Here is a 22,043-nt window from a genome sequence, read left to right as displayed (position 1 = left end):
TCTTTTTGCTTGTCTTCTTCTTCTTGCGAACATAGTGGAACACTTGTATCTCCCTAATTGAAGCTCCCTTCAATGTAAAATCACTAATTAGTACTCACCACGAGTTACCTCCCTTCCACAAGCGCGGGAACGAGGGCGCCACCTCCACCCATGTGCCTCACTCTCTCCTTCTTTGCCCAGTGAGCTGGACGTGAGAGCGCCTATGTCTCCCGACACACTATATCCTTTGATTATATTTAGTTAGTTCCCTCGTATAGACATCTATAGAGGTTTAGCTAGTATCCTTCAACAATTATATATTGATATTTAGTCGTGTTTCTACTGTTTATTCACGGGACGCCATGTTTGTTCAGTGGATTACGTTGATGAAAATTCTGTACTGTTGCAGATTACGTTTTTTATTCTGCTGCTGATCTGCATTTAATATGCCCTAGCTGTACTGCGCCATGTTCATTTTTTTCACGTTGCAGTTGCGGTACTAATTTATCCAATTCTGCCTTTAATAAATAATTACTTTGCGTTTGAGACGCGCAGCAGATAGGTCGCGGATGCAGAGTCTAGCCATGACTGATACACCTGAACCCCTCGCCAGTCTACTGCTGTTGGTCGACCCCCCTCCCGTCTGGTGTTCCGCTAGAGTGGTGGAGAGGCGTGGGACGTAGTCCGCCGCCTCCAAGAAGCGTCCTGCTTCCCCAGACATCCCGTCGTCGCAGCCGAAGACTAGAGGGCTTCTACTGCATCTCAACACAGACTTTGCACCCCCAGGGCAGCGTCGACCTCTGAGGGGAAATCAACGAAGTCTACTAGGACTTTCTCAACCGAGATTGTTCCAGCCGCTGAACTGGGCCTCTACGATGATCAGCCGATCATCATCCCCGGCGTACGCCACAAGAAGCGACCAGTGACATCAGCAGAGATCGCCATGCAGCCTGATGTCTCTACACTGATGTCAGGCGACTAAAGAAGCGACCCTGAGGGATATCAGCAGAGATCGCCCCGCCGCTAACATCGCAGAGAGGGCACAGAGAGGGCACCGACTACTTCGTCGCAGACCATCCCAGATGAACTGTTGCGGCAAATCATGATCATGATGGAGGGCCACTACAGACTGGAGAAGCAGCCAGCCCAGGGCCTGAGCCTTCGCGAAGGTTCCAACGCAGACGACACCCCAGAGGCACCCCCCGTCAGTCCACCATCAGAAGAGCATCAACCTCTCATCAGCGATGCTGGGATAGAAGATGATGGAGGCATCATTTTCTCAGACGCTGAGATACGATATTGGATGGTAAACAACCTAGATCTCTCTTCACTTTCCAAGAGTGGCAACTCGGCACAGACATACCTGATGAAGGAAGACGATGCAGACGCCATCACCTTACCTCCGATCGACCCGATTGCTGCGGTGCCACAGAATGTGGACACAGCCTACCATAAAGCCATGAAAGTTCAAACGCCAGAGGCGTATGTTCTTTGGCCTTAATAGATCTAGAACGATCAATGAGATTCTTATCACCAGATTTCGTGACACCGACTTACTGAAGATGATAGGATGATCTACTCGGCTCTTCTTATGCAGAACCAGCAAGAACCACACCCTGTATGAAGCTAACGCTCATATATTGATCGGACTCTAGACACTTCTCTAAGGAAGTCCCAGGCCGCCTCCGCGAAGGAGCTAGAGCCTCACCAGTTACAAGAGACGTCATGAGGAGTAGCGGCCGCCCGACCCACATCCTGTTGAACACAGAGGTGGATAAAGTTTAAAAAGCGGGCAAGGTAGCTCATATATATATACTGATCGGGCTCTGACTCGATACACCAGCCGAAGGTCGCGAAGGGCTAAGTGGCTCAAGTCTACTTCACCCAGAAGATCTAGAAGGGATCCAAGGCTTCCGAGCTTCATGAAGTCTCCGGCGTTCACCGAGGAAGTATCCTCCAAGGTCTCCATATACTAGCCACTCGTCATATATAGCTACTCGTCAGTCCGTTCAAGACATCGCATAAGTTGTCTATCAACTGTATGCCATATGCCGTCTATAAGCCTACGCGAAGACAATTGCACAGGCTATTTACAACACAGAACGTCGCTATATTAATTAGTCAACGACGTTTCATAGATCTTCACAGGAATCAACTTTTCCGTATAGATTGCTAGAATATGCAATCCCGGACTACGATACGATTATCTACATGCGTGACCATTACGCAGATCTGCAGACAATTCAGTATCGAAATTGAACAGCAGCCTTGTTACAGCGAGTATAACTCATAATCGTCAACGTTTCTGAGAAGTAATATGTACAACAAGTTCAGCTTTAATTCTACAATTATGACGATACATTCATGTATACAGTCTACAAGCTGGCAACTTGCAAGTTTATTGTACCTTTATATAAGGAAGTCGGAATTATATTCAAAACTGATGTTACTTCTCGACAGCCAGGAAAATAACCTACCCAGCATTAATATTACAGAGCGAGGTATTTCGGCGGAGGCTTCGTGGCGTTTACCATTAACCCTCGAAACACGTGGTCACTCGGGTAACTTCGGGAAGCTACGGTGAAGACCGGCGATTATGCTAATATCAACGACGGCAAGATTTTTATACAAGGTTTTTCCTGCTACACCGGTGACATCTGGCGGGTATTCTACAGAATCAAAATGCCTTGTTCTGATTGGACCGCGATGGACAACGACCTACGCGAGAGGTCGATCTTAGTTCACAGTTCAAGACTTACGTTACAAGTGACAACTATATATCAGTGAAGCGAGCAAGCCTCCTTACAGTCCAGTTAATCTGAACCTTCATGATTGGGCTGCTTTCTTCAGGTTAGAGACCTCCCCTGTCAAGTTAGGACGAGGCACGGCAGTCAGGCGATTTTACATAAAGTTCAGCGAGGACAGACACACCTGGTTGTGCACCTACATCGTCAAAGGACTTCTTGAGCGAATTTACCTAGGCGACGGGATACAAGTGGATCTAAATCCACAGCGTCTCAGACTACAGCTGAATTTCATCATCAAGCTACTAACACAACTAGATGGTTAGTAAACCTACTTAAGCTTTCTGATTGGAGGATTAAAGCGGAAGTTTCACGCAGCTCCAACTTGGGGATCTGAATATAGTGCTCCAACACCTCACAAGTGAGGTTTATGAACACGCCTGGATGACATACTTGGACTTCATGATACGATGATTCTATCGATGGCCAGCAAGAGCACTGTAAATTTATCTCCACCGAACCAAACAGGAGGGAAAAATGCAACAGATTATTTCCTCTATCATCAAGTTACGCAGACTGAAGTCTCCGCGTACTACCATCTCCTTTTGGATCAGAACTGTCATACTACGTGCCTACAAGACTGCTGGACCCGATCCGACCCTCCATGAGCTTCTAATACTCATGATATTAGAGAGCTAACTTCTACAATTGATCTACACAAATGTTATTTGAAATAATGGAGGGTTTATTTCTGGAGATCCGATATGGTGGTTGCCAACCATTATCTGAGAGATATCACCACCGAGGACGTCTGAGGTATCCACCAATTCGGTCCCATGGTCCTCGCACAACAGTTGACAGTTCCTCGGAGAAGATAAGTCAATCTTACAGATTTCTACTTATCTTATAACAGTACTAAATAGCTACATGCTATATATAATTTGCTTAAGTTCTTTTTTATCATCACAGTACTATGATTATTACATCATACAATATATAAGTTAACAACTCTACAGAGTTTGTTATTATATATTTACCTTAAGTTAATCATATCTTAAAGTAGTACTATGGTTACATTATAAATGCATTAGCTAACAAACTCTACAGAGTTTTTGGCTATTATATACGTAGCTTAAGTTAATTATATCTTAAGCATAGTACTATACTCATATTGTAAAAATATATTAGCTTACAAACTCTACGGAGTTTTTGCTATTATATAGGTAGCTTAAGCTTATTCATATCTTAAGCTCAGTACTATGTTTATATCATATAAGTATATTAGCTAACAAACTCTAAAGAGTTTTTTGCTATTTGGCTTAAGTTTCATCATATCTTAAGCATTATGGTTACATTATAACATGTATTAGCTAACAAACTCTACAGAGTTTTTGCTATTATATATGTAGCTTAAGGTTTCCTTCATATCTTAAGCTCAATACTATGTTTATATCATATAAGTATATTAGCTAACAAAACTCTAAAAGGTTTTTTGCTATTATATATTTAGCTTAAGGTTTTCCTTCATATCTTAAGCTCAATACTAGGTTTATATCATATAAGTATTTTAGCTAACAAACTCTAAAGGGTTTTTTGCTATTATATAATTAGCTTAAGTTTCATCATATCTTAAGCAGTATGGTTACATTATAAAATGTATTAGCTAACAAACTCTCACGGAGTTTTGCTATTATATATATAGCTTAAGTTTAATCATATCTTAAGCTCAGTACTATGTTTATAACATAAAAGTATATTAGTTAATAAACTCTAAGGAGTTTTTTGCTATATACATTTAGCTTAAGTCTAATCATATCTTAAGCTTAGTACTATGGTTACATTATAAATCTATTAGCTAATAAACTCTACAGAGTTCTTGACTATTGTATATGTAGCTTAAGTTACTTATATCTTAAGCACAGTACTATACTCATATTGTAAAAATATATTAGCTAACAAACTCTACAGAGTTTTGCTATTATATATGTAGCTAAAGCTCAGCACTATGTCTATATCATATAAGTATATTAGCTAACAAACTCTAAAGAGTTTTGCTATTATATAATTAGCTTAAGTTTAATCATATCTTAAGCTTAGTACTATGTTTATATCTTAAAGTATTTAGCTAACAAACTCTAAGGAGTTTATACTAGCATATTAACAAGCTTAAGTCTATTAGTCTTAAGCATTGTATTAATGTTATATATACTTTATCATAATAAGTACATTGTAATAACCTTTATATGGCAGCTGATAAGTTAGCAGCAGGAATTCATCAGTTCAGTGCCTTTATGAAGTTCCCATAGGGTTATTACAATCAGCACAGTTCAAATCACTAATTATTAAAATCCAAAGTATTATATATTCCCACCTTCTTTTCCATTAGGATTCTACAAGCAAAAGAGCATGAGTCAGGATAAGGAAAAATATGTAATTTTTTAGAGTAAAATTGATATTTTATACTTATCCTGACTCATGAGGTAAGCCCTCCCATCCTCCCCACATAACACTTTGGATTTCCCTGTAAATTCAAATGTTGGGCTCAGTATATGAGGAGAGAGTGAGGCACATGGGTGGAGGTGGCGCCCTCGTTCCCGAGCTTGTGGAAGGGAGGTAACTCGTGGTGAGTACTAATTAGTGATTTTACATTGAAGGGAGCTTCAATTAGGGAGATACAAGTGTTCCACTATGTTCGCAAGAAGAAGAAGACAAGCAAAAAGAGCATGAGTCAGGATAAGTATAAAATATCAATTTTACTCTAAAAATTACATTTTCATATACATTTTGCACACACAACTAGTACATCAAACATAATGGTTTGGTGTACATGTAAATATAATCTGCACCTTCAGATGAATGAATATCCAAATTAAAGTACATGTATTATAGAATAAAAGTGACACGATACTGAATTATTATATTGTATAAACTTGCAGTTGAATCCCCCCAAAATATGTTTGAAGATAGGAGTGCCTATATTTATACTGAATGCAAACGAGGTTCATAAGATTACAGATGTGCATGTATGCATAAACATTACAGAGAGGGGCGTGACTCCATAAAGCAAGTTGTCCAATCATATAACAGAGCATCTGTTTATTATCCCCCACCTCGCGTTTATAGTATTAGGCTCCGTACGTACGAACAAATTGGAATATCTTAAGAACCGTTGTCTAGATTCTTTTCATAATTGGTACCTAGGTTCATCACACTATAAGAAAGGCCCAAGTCAGGTTTGGTGACCTTGACCTTCATTTCAAGGTCACAAGGGGACTTTAATGTTTTACCTGCATGTTAAGCTATCTCAAGAACCGTTCACTGGATTTCCTTTATATTCAATACAAAGCTTTATCTAGGGAAGGCGCAGGGCCCAGTCGATTTCGGTGACCTTCACTTAATTTTCAAGGTCACAGAGACACTTTGAAGATTTCAGCATGTTAACCTGAATTGTCAGCAAGATATTTCAAAACCAGTTCACTGGATCTTCTTCAAAGACTTTCAAGACTTCCCTTAAATGTTTTTCAAAAAGCAATTTCTTTAGCACTATTTTTGCATATTTCATACACTATGACATTCATGTCAAAGTCAGTCTTGAAAATATGTGTGTTTGAACACCTAAAGAGCAAGACATCAAGAGAGGTTGACTGGTCATGTTTTTGTTGACATTTAACTTCATCTTAAACTACGACCTTCACTTTCATTACCCTTTAAGTTTGATTTCATAATTTGCGGCTGGGGATTATGTCACCGTAGTGACAACTGCTTGTTGATGATGGATCAATGGAGACTGAGTTCATTGATACACGTGATAATTATACCGGATCAGATAATTACAAAGATCAAATACAAACGTTTTTACACAATAGTCATGCAAATTGCATAGAAAACTGACAATTCAAATCAACGTGAAACTTTCAACAGCTTGAACACAAATGCTTGAAATACCTTTGTATTGTTTACATGTAATAACTTATGATATAACTTCTGTCTATGTCTAAGAATTTTTGAATTACCAACTGTATTTTGTAACAAACGTAGTAAAAGATTTCAGTGCTGTAGTACCACTGACATGTATATTATTATGTGTCGATGCAAAGGGGAGAGTTATCACTTGATATTCGATTAGGTAACATTATCAACTTTAGATTATGAAAAATAAATAGTTACAATGCAGTAAGCTTTAAATTAGCAACTTAATTTATGTCTAATCTGTTCGAGCTTGGATGTATAATTATTTGTGATTACGATTCTTTATATGTAACATGACAACGTAATAATACCTAAAAAGCAAATTCAAACTTTTCTGTTATGTTTGAATTCTTTGTATGTAATTGAAATTTTGTACATTGTTTCGTATTTGATAGGTAGTTGAAGAATATATTGTCTTCAGTAACCTCTAAACCATTACATCTAATTCAGTCAATGTGCATAAAGAGTATTTTAGTATCCACTCCCAATGATGAGTGCCAGACACTTAACTCTGTAAAAACATCTCATAATCCCCTTTCTCACTGACATGTGTTCATTTACCAAACGCTGTATAAGCCTATTATAATTATTAGCAATTGCTATCAAAACACTTTAAATACTTCTTCTGATTAACACTGAAGGTAGCATCTCTCGCAAGAAAAGCTAACCTTTGCTCCGAACTACTAAATTGGTTGAAATAATAGGTACAATGCGATTTTAAAAAGTAAGACGCACATGTGCGTCTCTCGCTGAATAAGAGGTGCTTTCTATTGACGCACATATGAGTCACTGTGGGGAGCAACTTAATTTGTCGCATCTCTCAGCCATACTTAAATGCATCTCTCAGCCTAATTGAGTGAACAAACAATCATTATTTTGTTGTCACTTTTCGCTATTTGTTACGAGGGGGACCACTTGCTGGTAGGACAGCCAGGTAATCAACAAGCGTGTGTAGTGAAATTTCAATTTCACACATGCAACTCGCACACCTAACTGTTCTACCAGCAAGTGGTCCCCCCTCGTAAGAGATAGCAACAAGTGACAACAAAATAATGATCATTTGTTAAACAACATTTTTAATCGGGTGTCCAAAATTATGAAATAATCATCAGAGTTGGTCTGTCGATTTCATGGGACTTTGCTAAATTTGGTTTTGTTGCATTTATTAGATTTTGTGTTAGTGAGCAATTCATCCGTCTAAAATTAAATCAAACGGAATATAGCAGAAGCCTAAAAAAATTCATTTGACAACTGACATTTTTCTTCCAATCTTACCACTTCCTGCTGTTTACTGTTGTGTGTACAATGTTGGATAACTGGATATAACAACTAGTAAAACTTGGTTATGGTTTTTGAATTTGTAATTTATGTGCCATAGCCAAGTGTCATACAGAACACTTTTCAAGTAGCAGAAATGAAAGTTACTGACTGAGTAGGAGATTTTGTTTTCAACTGTCATGGACATGCTACATCAGGTTCAATTTTGCATCTTTTGAGTTGAATAACTTTGTTTCTGAGCAGTTACCCCATGTGTTTTTTTTGTCCTCTCCTCTATTCTCTCTTTGGCCCCATAAATCTGTAGTATAAACAATTTTGTATTGTTTTGGGCTTCGGTATGCTTCAAATTATTTCCAATGAAGTATCTACTATCTTTCAGTTGAAAATCTGGAACACAATGACTTCATAGCATTGAGAAATATGCTCATAAGGTAAGTCACTCATGATTCAAATTTCATTAATTTTTTTATTCATTCATGACTTAATACCTCTTTAATGTTTAATGTCAAGGTCTCATTTTGTGGGCCATTCACAATTACCTGTAAAAGGTTGCATTCAAGAAGTATTGTTGAAATGAACACGTCATATATCTCAGCCTCACACCTTTGTTTGAAACAAGTGATGTTCTCTTGGCAGTTCTATCCTGAAATAGAGGGTCATGGTAATGAAACTGCTTATTACTTAAATATTCAGGCATTCAGAATGAGTTTCTGGTCTAAAGATGTTCTGCAATGGGCATGTGTTTTCCTACCACTAAGTGATATTATAAACCTGGAAGCACTTACAAAATCTTTATTAGTTAGCTGGAGCTCTTTCAAAGTTGTACTGTATTGGGCACATGAGTTTACAAACAGAAGAGATGTTATTACAAAAGAAGTGCTTATAACATTGTTGGTAAGATAACTAGAGGCATATTACTTGTAATTTTAAATTGAATATTCATTAAGTCAAATAAGATTTCTATAATTTTTCCTTATCCTGGCTCATATTATTTGCTTCTCTCCCTTTTCTGCCCGAGGTACAGTGGAAACCTCTGTTTCTATGTTCCCAAGAACAGTAAAAACATCTCACCGAACACACCTCCTCCCGCTCATGTGCATCAGCGCCCCCATGACCATGCGGCAACTGGTCACTCTGTCCATTATTGCCCAAAAGGACGGTTGAGAGGAAAATTTCTTCTGTTTAACAATCCAAGCTAATCCTATTTTATAATGAGTCATCCATCAGAATTAATGCTTGGATTTCTTCATGTATCCTTTGTACATCATAACCATGGATAATTTTTCAAAAGTTGTAATTTTTCCTTATCCTGACTCATGCTCTTTTGCTTGTCTTCTTCTTCTTGCGAACATAGTGGAACACTTGTATCTCCTTATTTGAAGCTCCCTTCAAAATAAAATCACTAATTGGTACTCACCACGAGTTGCTCCCCTTTGTTTCCCCTGGCGGGAAAGGTGTCGCCACCCTCTGGCCATGTGCTTCACTCTCTCCTTCTTCGCCCAGTGAGCAGGATGTGAGAGCGCCTCGTGTCTCCTTACACACCATATCCTTTGATAATCTCTTAGTTTTTACCTCTCATAGGTTACTATAGACGTATAGCTAGTATCCTTTACTATTTGTATTGATTAATTGTCATTATTTCTACTGTTTATTCACGTGTATGCGTGATTGTTCAGCTAGCTTTACGTTGATGAAAATCTGTAACGATTTGTAGATTACGTTTTTTCTGCCTCCGATCCACATGTAATATGCCCTAGTTGTTCTTCTCGCCGTGTGCGTTTAATTCACGTTGCAGTTACTGCATTAATTTATCTCATTCTGCATTTAATAAATATCATCTTTTGCGTCTTAAGGCGTGCTGCAGATAGATCACGCATGAAACAAGGGCAAAACATGGCAGAGAGTCCAGATATTCCATCCAGTCAGCTGCTAGAGATCGACCCTCTCCGCCTGGTGTTCTGCTAGAGACCCCTTCAGTAGAGGAGCGTGGGGCGCAGTCCGTTACCTCGAAGAAGCGACCGGCCTCCCAGACATCCCGTCATTGCAGACCAAGTCTAAGAGGGCCTCATCGTCGTCTCAACGCAGATTGAGGACACCCAGGGCAGCGCAGACTTCCAAAGGGAAATCTACGAAGACAGCAAGAACTTTCTCAGCCGAGATCGCTCCAGCAGCAGAATTGGGCCTCACGATGATCAGCCGATAATCATCCCGACTTACGGCAGAAGAAGCGACCGGTGTCAGCGACTGTGACTTCTGCAGAGATCACCATGCAGCCTGATGCCTCTACACCGGCGTCAGGCGTCATTGATGTGAACCCCATCGCAGAAAAGGCGCCCGGCGACTTCGTCACAGATCATCCCAGAAGACATGATGCGGCAGATTATGAACATCATGGAGGACCACTACAAACTGCGCCAAGCAGGGTCCGAAGCAGCGAAGGCTCCAAACGACAGCACCCCAGAGGCACCCCCGTCAGCGTAGCAGCCAAGGCGATGTCACCTTGAAGGAAGTCCCGCACCACCTTGGACGAAGGACCTAGATGTACAGCCTTGGCGCCGCTGCCTTGAAGGCGGGAGAGATCATCACCATCTTCGATTTCATCTCTAGATATGGACTCAGACCATCAGACATCACGGAGGCCTTAGCGAAGGTCATATCATCGATCCCCGGACGGGCCTTAAAATGAAGCAGCGAAGGCATTCGCGAAGGACATATGATTCCAGATCCTCATCATCTAGAAGAACATCGAGGGACTGCCGAAGAGCCAGCGAAGCTATCAACATTCACCTCACAAGTCTCCGAAGATCATCCCATAAGGCGATCTCCACTTCGTTCATCACCAGGTCGATCACCCGTCAGATCTCCACATAGAAGCGGCACAAGTCAACTAGATCGCATACAAACCTCATCAGATATACAGACAGCTACACGCAGTCGAAGAGCATCTACAATTTGTTAATGATGATGGTTTTGAGGATGATGGAGGAATCATATTTTCTGATGCAGAGATCACGGTATTGGATGGTCAATAACCTAGATCTCACATCACCATCTAAAAGTGGCAATACAAAGCAAGGCGTATTTGATGAAGGAAGATGATCCAGATGCAATCACTCTACCCCGATCGACCCGATTGCGGCAGTGCCACAGAATCTAGATGCAGCTTTCCAGAAAGCTCACGAAGTTCAGACACCACATCTGCCCAACTTTCAAGCCAAGAAGTTCTCCACGCATAACATGGACTCCTTCTACAAGGCCCAGGACATCGATGAGAACTATAAGATCATCAGCGATGTAAAGAACAAGATTTACAAGATGGATGATCGCAAGTTGGCTCATATAGAAACCATGGACGAGACGTATGTTCTTTGGGTTAAATAGATCTAGGGACCGATCAATGAGACTCTTATTACTAGATTCGGGATTCCACGACGGAAGATGATAGAATGATTTATTCTGCCTTACTTATGCAAAAGAAAGATCAGCAGTTTTTAACGGATCACCTTACATCTGTTTCAGCAGCACTGACCTTAGCTCGTCGTCAAGGCCTCCTCGCCTCCTGTAATTGGGGGGAGAACTTTACAGCCCACTTTATACAGCCCGTGGTCGACAACATCCATCTTTGGCGGAGAAATCGACAAAGTCGCCAGGGAAGTCTCTAAGGATTCCAGGGAAGTCCTTATGATTAGATCGATGGACACACTAGCCAGCGTCATTCGTCAGACTTCACAAAGATACTCAGGCAGATCTAAGTTCACGGGCCTACAAAGAGCAAAGAGACAGGAAGATAGCCAGCTCTAGAGGTAAAGATTCTTTTAAATTAAGCCCATATGGCAACTATAGAGGAGGATCAGGAAGAGGCAGGACACCCAGAGGTTCCCGCAATTATAGACGCTGAAACACAGGTTCGAACGACTGGAGTCTTCCACCCCCAGCCGTTCCAGTACAGCCAGCTCAAGTGGGTGGGCCTCCAACTACACTGGGAAAACTGGGGAATATTGCAAGACCCTTACGTCTCCAACATTCTTCAACACGGATTTCATTATCCCTCTACAGGCCAAGCCTCGCTGACAATCAAACCCCCAAGTTCGATTTACAAAGCGCAACAACTACCAAAGATAAAGAGGCTGTTTCATCACTCCTATCCAAACAGGCCATAGAAGTAATAGATCAAGCAAGCGTCGAACCAGGTTTCTACTCCCCAGTTTTCCTAGTTCCCAAGAAAAACTCCACGGAGAAATACAGACTCATCTACAACATGAGCTTTTTCAACAAGAACTATCTACGCAAACCACCGAAGTTTAGCATGATACATTTACCTCAGTTACGCCAGATGATTAGGTCCTATGGACTACATGGGCAGCATAGATCTACAGGATGCCTACCTGCATCCCCATTCATCCCGATTCCAGGAAATACCTACGATTTACTCTAGAAGGGCTACATTACCAGTGGAAAGTACTCCCATTGAGGAATATCATCAGCCCCTGGCTATTCAATCGAGGATAACGAAAACCGATTATCATATTTCTACATCGTCAAGGGCTATGCAGAGTGCGTTTTACCTCGACGACGGGATACAAGTAGATCAAGATCCACTGCGTCTCAAACTACAGTTAAATTACATCATAAAGCTACTAACACAACTAGGTTGGTTAGTAAACTTACATAAGTCGGACCTAGTACCATCGCAAGACCTGCAGTTCCTAGGTATTGATTCATCACAAATCGCAACCGTTATTATGGTACCAGAAGACCGTTGGCTCAAGATACAGCAGACCATTCCACCAGCTCTACTCTCTCCGTTACCACTGCGACAATGGCAGAGCCTACTAGGTCTTCTCACATCAGCCCAAGACATGACTGTCACAGGCAGATTACAGTTACGTCCCCTACAGGTCCTCATCATCAACGACATCTCAACGATGTACAACCATTCAGTCTACACCGAAACATCTCAGACCGCATCTACTATGGTGGACCAAGAAATCGAATGTCTGCGAAGGATTTGTTTAACAGAGCAGGAATACAAAACCCATCTGTATGTAGATCGTAGCGTCACTCCAAGGTTGGGGGCTCATCTCACCAACCACCACGATATCAGGATTATGGAATCAGCAAGAATGCAAACTCCATATAAACAGTCTAGAAATGAAAGCTGTAATCAACGCTTTATTCTACATTGAGCACATTTCTACAAAATGCCACTAATGATCCATACAGACAATTTCGACAGTGGCGTTCTACATAAACAAGCAAGGCTCAACGAGATCGATGAACCTTTTGAACCTAAGCTTTTCAACTGTTCGATTTAATACAAGATCTAAATCTACATGTCAGAGCAGTGCACATTCCCGAGCCAGAAATATACTAGCAGACGCCTCTCTCGGCCTCATCTACCATCACCGACAGAGTGGATGATCAACAGGGAAATTTGTGCACAGATAATCAAGCAATTAGGAGCCGCTAATAGACCTATTCGCCACGCGATTCAACAATCAGCTACCGACATTCGTGGTCACCAGTCCCAGACCCCAAGCTTGGGCAACGGGCATCTAAGTCTATCATGGAAGGCCTCAATGCGTGCAGCGCTTCCGCCGCCAGCAATAATACCTCATGTATTACAGAAAATCAGACAAACACAGAGCCTACAACTCACTTTGGTCGGCTTCTACTGGTCGGCCAGAACGTGGTTTCCCATACTAATTCAAGAAATCGGTCAACCAACACTGGAGCTACCTAAGCCGCGCCAAACCTGTTAATTCATCCTCACACCAAACAAGTGCACGGAAACCCAGCAATGTTCCAACTACACGTATGGACTGTATACAAATGTGTTTAAACAAGAGAGGATATTCTGCCAGGGCGGCAAAAAGCAGTCACGCTTTACCTCACGCTACTCAACTCAGAACTTGTACGGCCACAAGTGGCACAGTTTCAAAATTATGCAACAAAGAAAGGGTTTACAGCAAGAGAGGCTTCACAACCTCAAGTGGCAGACTATTTGTGTTACCCTACGCCAAAACAAACATTTAAAAGGTTCAACGATATCAACATATCTTGCAGCTTAGTTCTGTAATCACCATGAGAACGGGTGTCAAATTGACAAGATCTCCAGAGTTACTGGCCTTACTCACGAAGCTTTTCGATTGGAGGACCAAAAGCGGAAGTTCCACTTCCCAGCTTGGGATCTGAATGTAGTGTTACAACACCTCACGAAGTGAGGTCTATGAACCTTTGGAATCGACAAACTTTGAATTTCTCTCACAGAAAACACTGTTTCTGCTATCGCTAGCCACAGCAGCAAGAATGTCTGAAATTCACGCTCTGGATTACGAGGAGGATACAGTTTGATGACAATCATAACACAGCGCACCTCGGATTAAGATGGGATTTCATCAAGAAAAATCAACTGCCAGGTCAACCAGACAGATTATTCCACATCCCGGCGCTATCCTCTATTCTCGATCACAAGATACACAAGACCTATCACTGTGTCCGTAAGAGCTCAAAGTTTATTTATTTAACGATCCAAAACAAGGAGAAGATTTCTCAAACGCTTATTCATCCCCTTATCGCCACTGAATCAAACAGAAGTGTCACGGACCACAATATCTATTTGGATAAGGACTGTCATTCTCCGTGCCTACAAGGCAGCAGGCTTGGACCCACCAACAGCATCAAATCCACATGAGATCAGGGCACTGGCCTCTACCCTCGCCCTACACGGTAACTGTTCCTTGAACACGATTATGGAAGGATGCTATTGGAAATCTAACATGGTATTTGCTAATCACTACCTGAGAGACATCACTACAGAAGATGTCTCTGGCATTCACCATTTCGACCACTGGTCCTCGCCAGCAACTGACAGTCCCTTGTATGCTAAAATATTATCCTCACAAGATTAATATGTATTTTATACATACTCATCTAGCTTATAACTCCCACGGAGTTTTAGGGCTATGTATATATGTTCAGCTTAAGTATTCAACCTTAAGCATATACTTTGGTATAGTCAATTTCAGTGCCTCTATCAGAGTCACCTATATATATATATATAATTTATATGTATTGTTCAATATATTCATAATGTAATTCCCTTTAATGGCTTTATATAACCTATGGTTTTCTTTATACAGGAAACATCCTAAATCTAAGCCTTCATGAAGTTCCCGTAGGGGATATTACAGTATATCTATACAAAATCACTAATTATAAATCCAAAGTATTCTGTTACCCACCTCCGTTCAGAGGGATGCTACAAGCAAAAGAGCATGAGTCAGGATAAGGAAAATATGTAATTTTAGAGTAAAATTGATATTTTATACTTATCCTGACTCATGAGGTTAGCCCCTCCCATCCTCCCCACATAACACTTTGGATTTCCCTGTAAGTTCAAGTGTTGGGCTCGCTAAATCAGGAGAGAGTGGAGCACATGGCCAGAGGGTGGCGACACCTTTCCCGCCAGGGGAAACAAAGGGGAGCAACTCGTGGTGAGTACCAATTAGTGATTTTATTTTGAAGGGAGCTTCAAATAAGGAGATACAAGTGTTCCACTATGTTCGCAAGAAGAAAAAGACAAGCAAAAGAGCATGAGTCAGGATAAGTATAAAATATCAATTTTACTCTAAAAATTACATTTTAATGAGCCATGAAAACGTGCTCTATCTGTAAATTCAGAATATCCGACAGGACCCACCCCTCACTTGTTCTTCTTTCGTCATTTCCAACTGCAATTTAAGTTCTAAATGTAGTTTCTGCGCGTCCTCTTGGGGATAACGAATTTGCAAATTACTTATTTGCCTTACAACGCAGAAAGATGGACAAAAAAGGGTGGGAAAACTCCAGGGCGTCATCACAGTCTTCAACACCTAGAGACAAAACAACCAAGCACATGTCTGAACGTGAGTTCGTTCCTTTACAATCCCCTGTGGACAATATACATTTGTACTTTCACATGATATTAATATGGATTCTTTTCAGTCAGCAAATGAGATTCCACTGCGTGATTCTCATGTTGATCAGGAGGTAATAGCGATGAGAGGAAATCTCTTTTGAAAAAGTATAGCAGTCTGCAAAAGCTTGTTAAGGTTAAGAATATATCTACAAGGAAGTCCTCCATGAAGCCAACTTCTACAGTAACATCTGGATGCATTGATTGCACCCATGCTGATGGAAGATTTTGAGATTCTCGGAAGAATACATCATGCAATGCAGATGATTTATCGTTCGCAAAGGGTCCACTGGTTTTAGAACCTGAAGTGGTGGTAATGCAGACACCTTCAATGCAAACTTCACACTCAAGAGGGTCTTTTAAGAGACCCTTCACGCAGGCTCAGCCCTTCTCGCTGCATCAGAGCTTCACGCAGCCACAGACCTCCACTCAGGCTGAAGGCTAGTCATCAGCTAGTCATCCAGATATTGTGAGTTATATCACAAAACAAGTGTTGTTTGCCATTCAGTAACAAAATCATTCAACGGGGATGCATAAACCTGCAATGCAGTCAACACCAGCATCATCAGTGTGGGAAGAGTCACAAGATGATAATCTTGATTTCTCAAGGGGCGTGGTGGGCAAGCTGGCTAAGGCGCCAGGCTAGTGATCCAGCGAGCATGAGGTGCCGGGATCGAGCCCACCTGTGACCGGGTGTAAAATCTTTGGAGTCAACTTTGTGTGCAGACTCTTTCAGTGTTGTCACAACCCCTAGGGTACAGTACACAACCCTGTGCACTTAAAAGAACCCACGAATCCGTTGGTATATGACCAGATGTGGCCACATGAATACGTGCCAACACCTAGTTGCGGGTACAGCAACGTGCAGTAAACTTGGACAAATTACTGTGACTATGTGTCCCAGTCCACCCAGCTGTGAATTGGGTGCCTCATAAGGATGGGAAAGCCTGAATACCTCGGTGCGCCTTGTAGCAGCAAGAGTTGTATAATCCCCAGGGAGTTGAGATTGATAATAAGATGTGCCGCTGAGATTGACATCCAATGAACAACGGGAAAATACTAGCGCCTTGAGCATGCACTAGTGCGTGGATATGTGTGCTATATCCAATAATAATAATACAAGCTCCAGAATGCCCTGATTCAAGAGAAACTTCGGGCCGAGTACAAATCTCGCTTTTTAAAAAAATCTGGTGCTCAGAGCTAAATGCTCGAAACAAGGTCAAAGCCACCAATACTTTTGCTGTGCCAGTCCTTTCCTATTCCTTTGGAGTAGTTGATCGGACTAAACAAGACATCCAGAGTCTTGACAGCCTGACCAGAAGGATCATGTCTCAGGGCTCCAGATAATTTTTCAACATCAGGAGTACATACTCCTTATTTGTTCAATATAGGAGTAATGGAACTGAATGGAAATTAATGGACTATCAGTAATCTTGTGTTTCGTTTCATATATGCACCACAATATTGCTACTCTTGTGTAAACAGGTCAATAAACAATAAAACAATACTTTTTTCAGATAAATACACCTGTAAATGATACTAAGACCGTACACCATTGCTGTGGTGCGTATCTGCTACATTTTCTAAATTATTTCCTACCGTATCGTGCATATTTTTTATCCGTACATACGCCGGTACAGCCCTTATCTGGATCCCTGATGTCTGATAACAGAGCTCACCACCCTCGTTCCTGTCTCAATCGTGTATATCTACCAATCAATTCTGGAGGTCGGGGTTTGATTAATGTGGAGGCTCTTCATGATAGGATTTTATTGTGTACTTTTGCACATATTTATTTATCGGATGATCCTCTGGTGATGCATGTCAAGACTCATCATGAAAGCAAAGAATTCCACAGCTATTTTAAGCGTGCCAAGGTTGTTGGACATAATATGAAATTTGAGGTTGATTTTGCTGATGGCGATGTACTGCTGGACGGTACAGAGATGGGAGTAAACCAGGTAGAGTTATTCACCAAGTCTGCCCAGAGTCGGTCATTTGTGGAGAAGCTTTCTGAGAAACCATTGCATCGTGTGTACATGCAGTGTGTATAACAGGGCAGCAATCTAACTGACTACTTCGCCTGGATGAAGTCGGCTGGTCTTAAATGTGAAACTGAGGGCTTCCTTTTTGCTGCTCAGGACCAGTCACTTCCCACTTGCAATCACCTAAATGTGATTCTAAAAGAAAATATTTGCATGAAATGTCGATTGTGCAATGAATTTACAGAGACTGTCCAACACCTTGTCAGTGGATGCCCTTCTTTGGCACAAACATCATATCTTAAGAGACATGATGGCATGGCTTGCTGCTTTTACTACTACCGTCTCCGCCATGTCTGTGGCTTTTACTCCGAGGTCCATCCATTGTGTTCGATCTTTAACCAACAAACTCAAGTTTATTTGGAAACGGTTTTTAACCTCCCAGAACTTGATTCAAGTCCCAGAAGATTCTTGGTTGAAGGTACAAGAAACTCTGCCAGCAGCTCTGTACCAACAGATAACTGTCAATCAAATGACAAGCACTGTAAGGCTTACTAACGTGAGCCCAATCACTTACAAGGAGGGGCAGACTGCAATTTTAACCCATCCAGCAGTTTTTAACCCCATTTCTGGATCAGCAAGACTTCAGACCACAACTACCACCTCATCTACTGCAGTATCTTCAATGGTGGATATCAAAATTGAACGTCTGCGCGTGCAGGCACCTTTTTGAATGAGCCAAACTTCAAACATCACCTGTACTTATGCCTTAGGTCTGTAGTCTCCAGAAGAAAAGCAACTGCATATCAATCACCTGGAATTTTGAGGCAGGCATTTGGGCTATCAGCCATTAGAACATAGAACTTGGCTCAGCTTCCAACCCAGTGAGAGCGCTAGAATCCGCACCAGCGCTACATGACAATTTCTCCATCCCTACCATCGGTGGTCGGATGTTCTTGGAAATCAGATACTGTGTTTGCCTATCATTATCTCCTAGACTTCGCTCCTGAGAATGTGGAGGGTATACAATTTCAGACCCCTAGTGGTCACACAAGAATTGGCATTACCTAATCGGACATGAGAGATAAAAATCTAATGCTAATCATGCAAAATCATAGAAGTCAAGTTACCATTTAATGATCATAACCACCGACTCAGAGTGCATGTAGACCTGTCTTCATGAGAAATCAGAACATGAGTGATGAACTAATGAGTAAGATTTAGGGATCATTCTCTTAACACGTTAATCATTGGTAAGCAAGATTGAATCTAATTCTAAGCATGCTAACCAAAATCGACAGAATCAGTGTGGTTCACTCCTCTCACAAGTTTGGAGGTGGTGCCTCTCTGGAAGAAGAAGCAGATGACCAAATATATAAAGCATACATTCTCATGGGGTCATGTAGAACAGATCGTCGATCTGAATCAGGCAAACGGTGGATCCCACCACTTTAATGTGGGATTCAATCAATTAGTATGAGTCATGAATAAGGATAAAATGTATCAAATAAGTAACATTTATACTTATCCTGACTCATACGCTATAGCGCCCACCCAGCTATCTCCGCTAGCCAGTTTCAGAAATGAGAGAGTGACGAGGCATCTGTGTTGTCACATGCTTCCGGTGTCATTGCGATGCTTGGGGTGCTTTCAGGTAAGATGTTTTTCTGTTCTTTCACTGGAGTTTCCACTACCATTTTGAAATGAGAAGTGTTAAGTGATTAGTATGAGTCAGGATGAGTATAAATGATAATTTTATGCCCTCCCCCCCCCAATACTTTTTGAATTGAAAATATCACTATTCATTTTATATGGTATTAATATATAGATATAAATATGTACCGTACAAACAGTCAACCTTGCAATAACGCTCTTTGAAATACTGTGGATTCGGTACCGCCGATCACACCTCACGTCATCGAAAATAGCATATCAACAAATCCGCTGTTGAGCTCAGGTTAATCACGTTGTAAACTAGCGATTGCAATGAACAGTGTTCATCGTTCATATCCATGTTTTTCAGATGCTTAAAAACATTCAGGATTTTCTTGAATAATCAGATGAACATCGTAATAACTTATTTTAGACATCTTTATCATAAAGACATGCCATCAGCCGAGTACTTACGATGTTTTCTTTGATGCAACACACCACGTTGTAGCGTGGGTAAACACTGAGATCCAAGAACCTATGATGTCAGAAACACATAATTTCATTTTATTTAATCAAATTCAATCCCATTTTCATTCATTAAAACTGTTTACAGTGACAACGGAGAAAATGTGTGTGTAATGGCATCACCTCATTTTATTCGCGTATCGTATTTCACATTATTCTCAGCAATCACGAACAGATTACTGCCTCGTCAACCATTGACCCCTAGACCCGCGTTATTGACTCATTGAAGTCATATTGGACAATTAAATACCAACATCTTGTTTTTACAACCAAAGTGGCACATACCACGGGAAGTCAACGGTGTCTTGTCTAAATGTCTCCTACGTAAAATGTATACAGCCATGTAACCCAATGTGCTTAGCCTATATTAATTATTATGCTAATACGTTTGTAGAAAACATGCATTATACTAATACGATAGCAATATATAATATCCCTGTTAATATAACTGCTTAAGGTATATATTATTCTGATAACGGAATAGAAATTCTTTGATGTTATATTTTCGGATTGGTTTCAACTGAATCGTCGGTACATTGGACCAAAACATGTGTGCACAGCTGATTGCTATTTCCGGCATGTTTAAATAACAGGTAGCATAACAGGAACAACAACTGAATTATCATGTTTGGTGATGTTTGATTGCAAGTGTCCTGTACATGTATATATCTATTTTCATTTTCAAAGTTTGTTTTTTCACCTCCAACAATACCATATAGTTTTGACTGGGCACAATAGGCGAAATAGCAGTTCTGTTATGCCCATGGAAATATGATATGATACTATAACACAGGTGTTTAATAACACGGGGGGGGTTCACCCATGTACCCCAAGGTCCGTGTTATGGTGAGGGATGACTGTATAATATTTATAACTTTCTTATTGAGGGAGCTGGAAGCATGTGCCTTTCTGTTTTAAGTTGTAATGGTACTTCAAGTTGGACAAGTGTGATGTCAAATGTACCCAAATATGGTGAAACTGAATTGGTTCATCATTCTGTTTCTGAAGGGAGATCAGGAAAACATGGTGATTGTAATGCAAATTATTTTCTTGTTGAAAAATAATGCTCAGGGTGCACAGCCACTACAGATGATCTACCTGGATATATTCAGTGATGTAAAGATTGAGTATTTGGACTGTTTAAGGACTCACATGCAGGACTTAAAGGATGTTACCAACAATGTCCACTATGAGAACTACCGCTACAGCAAGTTAGCTCCGGTTGGAGGAGATGGGAAGGTTAAGCCAGGCTCACTCACAAAGTAAGATATTCTTTTTGTTTATTCAATAGTCAGCAGACAACATTTTCTGCAGCTGGAAATAATTAATTTCAGAATGAACTGGATCATTTTTATAGTATGTATCAGATAATTATTGTGTTCAGCATCAACTGGATGATTGTCTCATGTAGCCTGCTGATGACCATTGTGTTCAGTATCTACGGGATCATTTATAATAGTATCCAGTTGGTAACTGTTGCTTCTCTCATTGACTAGATTATTGTTTATGGTCTGCAACTTGTGATTATTTGTTACAGAGACCCACTGACCCAGATGGCTGAAGAGAAACGTGAGCATGACCTCAAGATGAAGAAAATGGAGGCAGAGATGGAACAAGTTTTCGAGATGAAAGTGAAAGAGAAAAAACCAAAACTGAAGGACAGTGAAGCAGATGTGAGTAGACATATGATGATTTAAAAAAAATAATTATAGGATATTTATATAGCGCACATATCCACGTAACTCGTACATACTCAAGGCGCTGGAGTGTTCCCTTGATCAACGGATGTCCTTTTTATTCTGGCATTGTGTTAACCAACTCAACTCCCTGGGGAGTATTCAACTTATGCAGCCTGTTAGGCGCAACAAGTTATCACACAGACTCGTCCTCACAAGGTACCCATTTGCAGCTGAGTGGACTGGGACACATAGTCACAGTATTTTGTCCTATGATAGT

General features: G+C 40.9%; 1 protein-coding gene across 5 annotated transcripts in view; it reads left to right on the top strand.

The window, feature by feature from the left end:
• LOC124262070 (septin-7-like) overlaps positions 1-22,043 on the top strand; it is a 191,339-nt gene that overhangs the window by 141,808 nt on the left and 27,488 nt on the right. For all 5 annotated transcript variants that reach the window (XM_046696531.1, XM_046696513.1, XM_046696521.1 and 2 more), the window contains 3 exons: positions 8,350-8,401; positions 21,233-21,349; positions 21,625-21,760. In XM_046696531.1, the coding sequence (XP_046552487.1) occupies positions 8,350-8,401; positions 21,233-21,349; positions 21,625-21,760 (305 nt within the window). The remainder of the gene's footprint in view (positions 1-8,349; positions 8,402-21,232; positions 21,350-21,624; positions 21,761-22,043) is intronic.

Source organism: Haliotis rubra, unplaced genomic scaffold (genome assembly GCF_003918875.1).
Source record: "Haliotis rubra isolate DU_JTF1 unplaced genomic scaffold, ASM391887v1 Scf12, whole genome shotgun sequence".
NCBI classification, from domain to species: Eukaryota; Metazoa; Mollusca; class Gastropoda; order Lepetellida; family Haliotidae; genus Haliotis; species Haliotis rubra.
Note: the sequence above shows the minus strand (reverse complement) of the source record. Positions and strands in the feature narration are given on the sequence as shown.